Source organism: Mus pahari, chromosome 15 (genome assembly GCF_900095145.1).
Source record: "Mus pahari chromosome 15, PAHARI_EIJ_v1.1, whole genome shotgun sequence".
In the NCBI taxonomy this organism is placed as follows: Eukaryota; Metazoa; Chordata; class Mammalia; order Rodentia; family Muridae; genus Mus; species Mus pahari.
The window spans coordinates 28,377,567-28,388,637 of NC_034604.1; the positions used below are offsets into that span (position 1 = coordinate 28,377,567).

The following is an 11,071-nucleotide window of genomic DNA, read 5'->3' on the forward strand; positions in this document are numbered from 1 at the left end:
AAAGTGGAGAAAAGGGACATGTATGGTTAAGGAATGGCCAGTCCAGGGTGGAGATGCACAAATCAAGGAGGAGATTAACATAGGATGAGAAAGGCTGAGATGCCCAGTGAAGTGCTATCCAATGGGGAGCAGTCTCAGATCTGATCTGAGTTCCTTGCTTTCTTACTCTGGACAGATGCAGGTGAAGCTCTTCGGCAGGGTGCCTGCCCCTGCGACTACCCCCGTGGCTAGCCTCCTGGTACATAGCTAACAGGATAAAAATCATCCAACATATCGAAGACATGTTTGCAACTCCACAGCTAATCTTCAAACCTAAAGCTGGTCCTGCCAGGTTTTTAATTCTTCAGTCTTCTCTCCAGTGTATATAATCTATACATTTATAACTATAAATTATATAAAATCTAAAGAATTTACTATACCTCTTATTAGAGGAACTATTTTTCCATTCATCTTCAAGACACCTTTTTGAAATTACCCATTAGAATTAGATTACACTGTGACTACTCTGGCTTGCGTATCTTTGCTTATTTCTCATGATGTTTGTGGGTAGTAGATGGCTACATTACTCCAGGATAAATGAAATGAGGAGAGGTAGAGACAAAGACTATCTCAGTTAAAGGGGAAAGATGCTAAGAAATAAAGATGCTGTCGGAACACAGAAAAGGCTAGTGGACACTACGAAAGGAACACTTGCTAGGTTTCCTGGCTAAGATGGCATTATCTGAGACGTTCTTGTTGACACTTTGTCAGATATGAAATGTACACTGGTGGCTGTTGAAAGCCTTTTGGATAAATGGGACATAAGTAGCTTCAATAACAACATGGGGGAGTACAGAATGCCACCATATGAAAGAAACCCAGATTTCCAGGAGTCTGGACCACAATTCGTTAACCCAAAGCAAGAGCTCGTATGACTTGGAGGAGAAAGTATAAGTACCTTCATTTACACAGCTAAGACTAGGGTTGGCTTTTTCACTTTCTAACACAAAGTCCTAAGAGGGAGCTGTGAACATTTCATTTCCAAAATGTGTCAAAATGGTGCTATTGATTCCTTAATACAAAGATAGAATTATAATATTTTTAGGTAAGTGTGTTAAGCCCAGCTTGGCTATAAATGTAAATACATAAAATGTTTGCAAAGCATTCAACAACAACAACAACAAAAAACATGTCCATTTGCTAACAGTTGAGGTACTGTGTTCTTCAGTGTGGGTGACTGACCCGAGTTTGCATTTTCTGTCAACGGAACAGGACAGCCACTGGCTCTCTTGCAACTGCCAAAAAAATCTCCAACGCTTGCAGCTCATGAAGTTCTCCTTGGATGCAGATTGGACAATCCAATTCAAGGATTAAGTATGCTCATTTGGGGAGAGTAGGGGTGTTGGCCAAGGACTTGGAGGATGTGTGCTGTGAGCAGAGCCAGTGCTACCAGACTAACTATAGAGACTGACTTTAGTGAGGGCCAGCGCAACTGAGTTCACCCAGACTGTCAGAACATGCCAAAGGAAGCTACCCAGTACCTCGCAACTGGCCAATCTGTAAAAGAATCTGCATGTACAATGTGACAATAAATCATCTAAGAGCCCACCAGAGCATTGTAGTCTGTGATTTGAATGAACAGTTACCATGTATCAAGGGCTACCATGGACATTTTCCTCAGAGGTGAAATGCACAGCTGAATTCTTTGTTCTCCCATTCTCTCCGGTAACACTGAACTTCTTGAGTGTTTTTATATACATGCATGCCCAGGGATTATCTAAACATTGTGAAATCAACAAAGCTAGGAAGGGACATTAGTAGTTACTTCACCCAGCAAACCCATCAAAGGAAGGCGTCACACCTATGAGGCTGACTGCTAACTTAAGTTCCTGTTGCCCACTGGTCAGCCCAGCTCTCACCACTGAAATGTCAGTCTACTGGACACTGCGCCAACTCGTCTGGAAACTGACTTTTCCTAACGAAGATGAGAAGACAGGGAGAAACAGGAAACTACACTTCCCAAACGCCATTGTCTTTTTCTCTAGTATCGTGTTTTACTTACATATTTGCAATGCTTTCTGTACAAATCAGTATATTAATGTTTTTTTTTTTTATGTTTCCCACCATTCTGTCCAAGATCCCTCCTTTGCTGAGAAAACACAGATATCCTAAGGTTGAAGCTCAGTTTAGGAAATGGAGGGAAATACTTGACAACTTACAGGTTCCACAAGACAACTTGATGGTCATGTATTTACTTCACGGTGGGTTTTGCGACCTCTTGACTTCCCTTAATAAAGTCACCTGCCCTATACTGAGATTTCACCAAAGCAAAACATAAATAGGGTTATAAAACGGCAGCAAAGAATCCTAATGAACAAACATCTTGATTTGTGTACGCCTGCTTCTATAGTTTTATTTAAAATCCTCCAGTTCCCCATCCACCCACATCTGCTTCTGCATTTTCTTACCAGTTTTCAGATGATTTGATGCAGTGTCCAGGAGATTGACATTTAAGTGGTGAGAACTGGGCTGAACCGTGGGCAGCAGTGGGCTTCTTGCTTCTCATCCACCACACGTGAACAAGAATAGATATGTGTTCGTTCTCCCTGGATGCATTTGGAGCGTATTCTTTTTAACAGTTTTGGGTCAAAGCCTACGTATAAATTGTGGGCATTTTGCTCACAGCAATAGGAGTATGGCCATAATGCAATAAATAATGCCATATAACAGCGGCTACTGGTTAACCTGAGGGAAAACTCCCTCACCTCATGAACTAGGATTATGATAGCTATGTAGCATCTGTCATTAGGAAGGGTTCCAAAATGTTTCTTAATCCAGCACGACAATACTTTCATTACTATGTTAGGGGCGGGGGCATCAGAGAAACCTCACATACACCTCCTGAAGCTCAACCTGTGAGCATTGTTATAGCTGGTTAGCTAAAGGCACCACAGGCACACACTCCAAGAAGCTGGGAATCCTTATTCTTGCTCTCAGCCACTTCTTAGAGCTTTCATTATAGGAGAAAGTGGGGACAGAGACAGAGATAGACAGAGAGTGTCATGTCTTTGCCTTCTTCTCAACTTGAATGCACCTGCAATCCTCGGGGCTGGTCAGTTTTGTCTTTAGAGAAAGATCAAGACAACTGCAAAACATTGGTTCTTAGATTCTTTAGTTGAAAAACCATTAGTGATTACCTATATCCAGATATTTAAGTCCATTCCAGCTACAATAACAAAATATCGTAAATGGGCTGGATTATGAACAAACTTATTTCTAGCACTTGTGAAGTAAAGATCAAGATAAAGTGCCTGGAGATTTGTCATCTGATCCAGGTGGCCTGCTTACTGTCCATACATGACAAGAGATACTAAATGAAGTACGAGAGTGACCGAATCCCCCACCCCCCATCCCAAAGCCATCAGGGACAGGTAAAATAGCCAGGTGTTACAGTGAGGAGACTGTGTGCATGCCACTTCATAGTCATATATCTTTCATTACTACACCATCCCTAGTTGCTTTTCTATAACCTAGATTACAGGTGTCCTAGTAATGACTTCCAATTTCAGATTAAAGTATCTATTACCCCTAGCCAGCTTAGCGCAGTTACGTGGGTAGGTGCCTGACAACTGTTGTTGCTGTACATTTCCCCCAGCTGTGTCAGAGCTGCTATCATTTGGATGCTGAATGCCCCCACAGAGACATATACTTGAAACTTGGTCCCAGTAGTTCTATGAGTTGGTACCTAATGTGAGGTACACAGGTCACCAGGGGACACTCTGAAAGGGACATGAGCATCTGGTCTTCTTCCCCTTCTTCATATTCGGGATGCCGGTTTGCTTGTTTGCTTTTCTTCAGCGCATGCTGCTTCTACCAGAGGCAAGGCTACTGGATCCCGGACTGGAACCCCCAGACATGTTGGCCAAAATAAACCTCTTCCTTTTATCAGTTACCAGTGTGTTATTATTACAATGAAAAATTGCAAATAAAGATTTAGCAGTATTGTTGCTAATATTATAGGAAACATCAGCAGATTAGCATGTGTTAACTTTATTTTCTAGATTTATACTTTTTTAAACAGTTCAAGTAGTTAAATGACATTCTCTAAATTTAAATATATAAGCATTTGGTCAGTACTTAAGGTTAAAGAAACTTACACAAACAAGGTCAATGATCAGTAACAAGAGTGTCTAGAAATCTTTATTCAGATATACTCCACTGTAATTTAAAAATATACATCTCATTTATATCAGCAGTCCTTTATTCTAATTCCATATACAGATTCATAAAATAAATTTCCTAAAAATGATCTTAACAAACACATCATTTGTTGGACTGCAATAGATGAATTTTAGTACACAGCAGTACTTGTACAATCCCTGGAATTAAAGTGACTGACAAAACCGTAACTCCAGTCCTGCGCTGCAGGAGGAGCTCACGTTTCTTCTATGCTCAGATCTTACCACCCTATACTCTTACAAGTCCCATGTGCTCACTGCAGGGCCAGAAGTGTAGCTCAGTCCCAGCATGCACCAGGCCTCTGTACCACAGGAAAAGAAGGAAGGGTGGAAAGGCCTGGACAATCGTGCATGTAACTTTTAATGGAGTCCTCATCAAATCCAGATTTCCATCTGCTTCTCTGGTTCTGTTAGCTTCTCTTTGTTGGTTCAGAAGTCTACAACAGCCATTTAATTTAGCATCTGGTCCTAAAGAGGCCACTGTGCTCTCATAAACATACAAAACTGCCATCCACAGCAAAGGGGATTTCTCAGACCTAATAGAGAGATGAGTGAGAAAGACTGGCGCGCGGTCTCTGCTTCTCCAGAACCTCAGGTACAGTCTTAACCTTGAGACATTAGTTTAGTTCACTAAGTATCAGTCAAATGATCCTCAAGTAGAAAAGAAAAGAAGATAAAGGGGAAACATCCTAGGATATAGTTTTATACTTGAAAACCCCCAGTTTCAAATACACCTATTGTGTGCATGGAACAAGGAAGAAATCCTGATATTTATAAGATAATACTCCAGTGGTTTTTAGCACAGAAATCTAAGAATACTACAACTATTGTTTTTGCTGAGTATTGCTTTAATCATTGAAGAATAAGCAAGATTTTTCTTAAAATAAAAACCAGTATTTCCTACCAAAATGTCACTTACATGAAACTCATTTCATCTTAAAAGATCAGTGTCTCCCAAACATGACACTAGGGCACGTATTTCCAGAGTACACGCATTTCCTCAGCAAGCTGTAAGCTACAGGAAATGCTCATCTGCACGGTAACGTGAGAGGTTATACTTTTTCTTCTCCTTCACTGTCCTATCAAAAGTTACTTTTAGTGAAAATAATTCTGAGGCAAGAATTTTTAAATTTACTGGAAATCAGTAATTTATTTATGTACATTGCTAAAGCAGACACCTTGTGCAGCCAGCACTGAAAGTGCTCGGCTATAAAAGAGTCTGCTGAGGAGAGCAATTCAGGAATTGTCCACTTCATCTTACAGCAAATGAAAGGTACTGTAGGCTTGTGTGAGCCATGATAACAGCCGCAGGCCTCCTGCGGACAATGAGTGCTTGTCATGTGGCAAGTCCCAGCACAGAATACCCATCCTATTCCTAAGAGTTAATAGACACCATGAGCTATCGCAGTACCTTTTACATCAGCTGTGTACTGAAATACTTTGGATATAGTGTCAAAGAAAACATTGCTAAAATGAGTTTCAGCTGTGTGTTTTCTCTTTCTATGAATGAGTGGTTTTTTTTTTTGGATGTGTGTATGTGTACTGTGTACATGCCAGTGTCTGCAGAGGCCAGAGGGCACAAGATCCTTCAGAACTGGAGTTATGGACTGCTGTCAGCCCTGCCCCCTCCCACCCCCCACCCCCCAGGTGCTTCTGCAAGAGCAAAAAACGCTCTTTCACTACTAACATCTCCCAGCCTCTGCTAGGATACTTGAAATTACATATATGGCTTATATTATTTTTCTGCAATAAGACTGCTCTAGAAAATAGCAGATCTATGTATGCAATACCATCCTCATTTCACATCATTTTTATATTACAATACTCGAGATAACACACTTAAAGCTTGTAAATGTTCCTGAGCTTAAATTTGCACACATGCACGTCCACACCCACATGCACGCACATCTATATTCGCACTCGCGCACACACCCACACACCCCACCCCGCACACCCCTCTTCTCTCAGAAGTAAAACCTAGCAAGTGCTGATGTCATCCTTTTCATCCTCGTCCCTATACTGGCAACTTGGGTACATGCTGCTTAGATGACAATACACAGTGTATACAGAAAAAAAAAAAAAAAAAAAAAAGGATCTTTTGGGGTGACAGAAACGTTCTAAACTGAGCTGTGGTGATGGCTACACAACTCTTCAAATGTTTTTTGTTTTTTTTTCTTGTAAAGAACACTCACACTTTTGCCACAGGTAAACTGTAGATTACGTGACCTCTACATTAATGAACATAGGTTTCAGACAGCTCACATGTAACTTTGGAACCTACTGTGAAACTCACAATGGCAATGAAAACATTTCCACGAGGGTTGTTTTGCTTGCAGTGCGTCCCTGCTCGGCAGTGAATCATCTCATCACTCACTGGGGGTCTAGCTAAGAGAGACTGGGCAAGTGTGGGATCCGTAGAGACCTCGGCTCAGGCAAGGAGAGCCTTGACAGCATCCAATGTTGGTACAAAGTCTTTTCCCAGGCTCCTGTCACTTTATCATCATGGACAGACTAGTGGGGTACATGAGACCTGCTCCACACTAATAAAAACAGATCAAGTCACAGAAGATACACTGGACAGTTAACAATTCACAATCTTCACTGGACACTCTCAAGTCCATTTTCTTTCCCTATTGCTGAAGAGAAGAGACGAAATCCAGCAGTTCAGTAGTTAAAATAAAGCCAGGCAAGGAACTTAGCAATGAACAAACTGAGTCCGCAACCCTCTGCGGAGGAACTGTGTCTGGCAGGTCCTGGAAGCCATATTTCAAGCCAAGAGCTATGAGCTCACCCACCAGAACGCTGACCCTGCGCCTTTGTTCTGTGTGTATCTCCATCACCAGTTGCAAGAAAAAATTTTAAAAGAGAAAAGCCAGCCTCGATTTTTTGACTGTCAAATGGATGTAAAGACCTGACTTTACACTTTTAGAAAAAGAAACTAATATAAACTGAAGAGCTGACCTTCCTGCCTTTGATCCCTTCTCTCATGCAGTGAACCACCAGACTTGGGAAGGCCCATGTGGCTTGCCTGCCTGCAGTTATTGCCAGAGCTCACGTTACTCCAGATTTGCCAAAACAGAAACACAACCCCCTCTCTCCCACCTACCCACCAACCAACCAAAAGAAGGAAATGGAAATACATAAGGCCAGGGAGGAGCAGAAATAACAACATACATGGAAATGGCATGCATCACTGAGCACTGCGTGTTCACACAAACACAAAGTCACCTCAGATGTCCACTTTACAAATAAACTAGGTAGATATTCAAAAGCCAAAGAATGATTTGGAATGTCATAGCCATGAAGTAATGTTCACCTAAGACAGCTTCATTCACAGTTCATCCTGGTCATTCCAGGACATCTAAGCACTTGGCTGAATCCAGACCGAAGTTACATCAAAACTGAATCTTTTAGCATGCAGTTTGTAGCTTCATGTTGAAGTATGTATAGAATAGTCATTGAATCTGACGTTTTAGCACTGATCTTTTGCTGGTTCCTTCAATGACAGCTACTGCTCAGTGTGATGTCACCAGAGCAGACCTGGCTATTTTCAGTCACTCCCAGAATAAATGCACATAAGGACACAAATACGTTTTACAGACTTTGCAGAAGAACGTTTTTCACATATCAAAGTTAAACTCTATTGAATTGTGCCATTCTTGTCCCCTGTGGTCTTCCTAATACTTAAGATAGCACAAGTCAACCGACAGTGGACTCATCTTCACAGACTGTGGAGAACTTCCTTTTGTCCAAGCTACTGGCAAATACCAAGAGAAATGCACATTTACATTAGGAGCCATTATAATTTTACAAAATGTTCAAAAAGCTCCAGAAGAACATGAATAGCACTGAGTTTGCACACTCTGTAATTTCCAAGCAACCCAAAGCGTCCTCCTAAGGTTCTATTTGACCCGTGTGAATAGACTACACTTAGCCTGGACCTAAATCTTGGAATTTCATTTCACAACCAAACAAGGTGCAAATAAGACTTTTAAGAAATTGTAAATGCCCTATTTATATAGCCATTTACTTTTAATAGAAATTGAGACTGTCCTATGGCCCCTACAAGACCTCCAGTGTTTCCACAGGCCACGGCAGGCAGGAACATGGCTTCTATAGGTCATGGAGCTGGGGGGGGGGGGGAGAGGAGTCAGCAAACCACGGCAACAGGAGTTGAACGCCTTATGCCTTGCGTAGAGCTTTTCGCAAATCACTGTAGAAGTTGGCTAAGGTGCTTGCCATTGCTGTGTCTACTGCAGACTGGGGGATCATGCCACGCAGGTCTGTCTGGATATAGCCTGTGAGAAGACTCTGGTTTGGACTGTCTTGGAGTGGAACACAGAACCAGCCGCAGGGATGGTTATAGCCACGGACAAACTCTGGTCTCGACTCACTCCACTCAACACTCACACCTACAAGACAGTTTTAAAATAGTATCATTAAAAGCAATAACTGGTATTTTTCCCAACACAAGTACTATTATTAGATTTCTTGTTTAAATAGTTTTCTTCCTGTCCGTACTAACGAAAATTAATCCCTAGGAGTTCTGGGCACGGCAAAATGAGAAAGATACTTACCAGAGAGAATTCTAGTAGGGAAAATTCTAATCCCTTCAGAACAGATGACATGGTATGATTCAGGCCACAAAGTGACAAGAACAAGATACACAGCACCATAACCACTTCCCACGGGCACTGCCGTCCCCAGTGAGGTAAACAACTCAAGTGTGCACTAATATCAAGTGTGCATGTGTGTGTGTGTGTGTGTGTGTGTGTGTGTGTGTGTATACATACATACACACCAGGAAACTGTTTTGAAGACCTAGAATGAAATATCAGTTATCGGATGCCTTTCTCAGAATCAGCCATGTTTCTGCTATGGATGAAGTATTACGTAACTGGGAATAAACACTTAACAAACATAGCTAAGGGATCATGCTTAAACAAGACATTTATACCTGGATGGCCCAGGGAACATTCCAGTAGCAGGGCCTCAGGGGGAAGGGCACAAAATGCCATCCTCTAAGCTCGGTACAACTACTATAGTCTTGAACTCACAACTGTAGTCATCTTCCCTGGACCCACACAAGACTGATCATGTCAACACATGAGGGAAGACAGGCTCGTAGGACCCTTAGCACTGAACACTGACACAGTCTGGGAGGACAAGAGTCATTTTTACTGCTGAGACCACTGCTGAGCCCACCAGGCTAAACTTCCATCACATACAGCCCTGGTTATTAAACTCAGTGGGTCACAGAACAAGACAGATATGAATGTGAGAAAGTGCCATATGGGGGAAGGCCAGGGCAGGTGAGGGTAACATGTGGGAACTTATCAGAGAACAAATGTAACTAATAAAAAAATAAAAAAGTCCCTGTGATAATGAAATAACATCTTCTCAATTAAATGGTAGCTTTTCTCAAAAAAAAAAAAAAAAAAAAAAGGCCCCAAACATTCCCACAGAAACACTTCAAGATTCCAAATTCTTATAGTATAGAATCATTTTACCCTTATACTCTCATTTAATGCTAGAGTTTAGTATTAAAACAAACAAAAACAAAACAAACAAAAAACTAGCAATAATTAAGGGTTAAAAAATATGTCCTGGGGCTGGAGAGATGGCTCAAAGGTTAAGAGCACTGACTGTTCTTCCAGAGGTTGTGAATTCGATTCCCAGCAAGTTCATGGTGGCTCAGAACCATCTATAATGAGATCCAATGCCCTCTTCTGGTGTGTCTGAAGACAGTGACAGTATACTCATATACATAAAATAAATAAATCTTTAAAAGATATATATGTCTTATACAGAAAGACCCAGGGTAAAACTTTAAGTATCTACAGTAGACTTAAAGAAAGAACAAGAGTTTTAGGTCATTACCACAGGATAAAAGTCCTTCTTCATAGCCCACAGTGTAGGAGAAATCAACAAACTCTCTCGGGGAAATAATATTTAAAAGCTGCCCAGCAGTGGTGTAACGCATCACACAACAATTCTAGAAAAAGACAAAAGGTAAGACTGGGGTCACCAATAAAAACAGTCACATACCAGATCAATGTCTAGTAAGAGCTAACACTCACAGTCTTCTCTCATCAGAATGGGATGACTACCGTGGTTCTGGAGGGGATGACCTCTTTCCTAAATGTCGTCAATGATACTGTGTGAACAGGACAACGATACATAAACTCCAGAGGCACAGCCCGCACCTAAGTCTCCATTTACCTAGAGATGGCCAATTCAGTCAAAGTAACCGACTATACGGGTCTACTGTATATACGGAATGAAGGGTCATAAGCTACACAGCTGTCTAGGTAACATTTTAATCTCTGATCTTTGATTTTAATTTAATATAACTGGAAAAAAAATCTACCTTTAAACTAGAAACCTAAATACAGGGGTGGTATTTTTCTATATTTTAGATCTTTAAATTTTACAATTAAAGATGCTGAAGATTTTGATTAGCAATAAAGGTAGTGATGTAGGAGGGGGGAAAAAAAAACAACCCTCGGTACTAACACTCATTAAAATTAGGAAACTCAACTTTAATCTCAGCACTCAGGAAGGAAGAGAGGGTGGATCTCTGAGTTTAAGGCTAGCTTGGTCTATATAGCCAGTTTTGGGCCAGTGAGATCTCGTCTCCTCCCCCCACCCCCCAAAAAAGTGAGTAAATAAATAACTATATAGACTAGGAAACTCAACTTTTAGAGTACTCCCGAGTACTCTTTGCTATGTCTGCTCTCCTCAATCAATGTAATGAATGCAAGCATATACAAATGTTAGTACACATATGTGGTGTCTCTACCTCTCTGTCTCTCTGCCATGCTCGTTCTCTCTCTCTCTCTCTCTCTCTCTCT

General features: G+C 41.3%; 1 protein-coding gene across 1 annotated transcript in view; it reads right to left on the reverse strand.

Moving 5' to 3' along the window:
- Positions 1-4,153: 4,153 nt before the first annotated feature.
- The window catches only part of Stard4 (StAR related lipid transfer domain containing 4), a 15,225-nt gene continuing 8,307 nt past the window's right edge, over positions 4,154-11,071 (reverse strand). Inside the window, exons 5-6 of the mRNA XM_021214621.2 lie at positions 10,098-10,212; positions 4,154-8,629 (exon numbers count right to left, since the gene is read on the reverse strand). Coding sequence (XP_021070280.1) covers positions 8,400-8,629; positions 10,098-10,212 — 345 coding nt within the window. The 3' untranslated portion in view covers positions 4,154-8,399. The remainder of the gene's footprint in view (positions 8,630-10,097; positions 10,213-11,071) is intronic.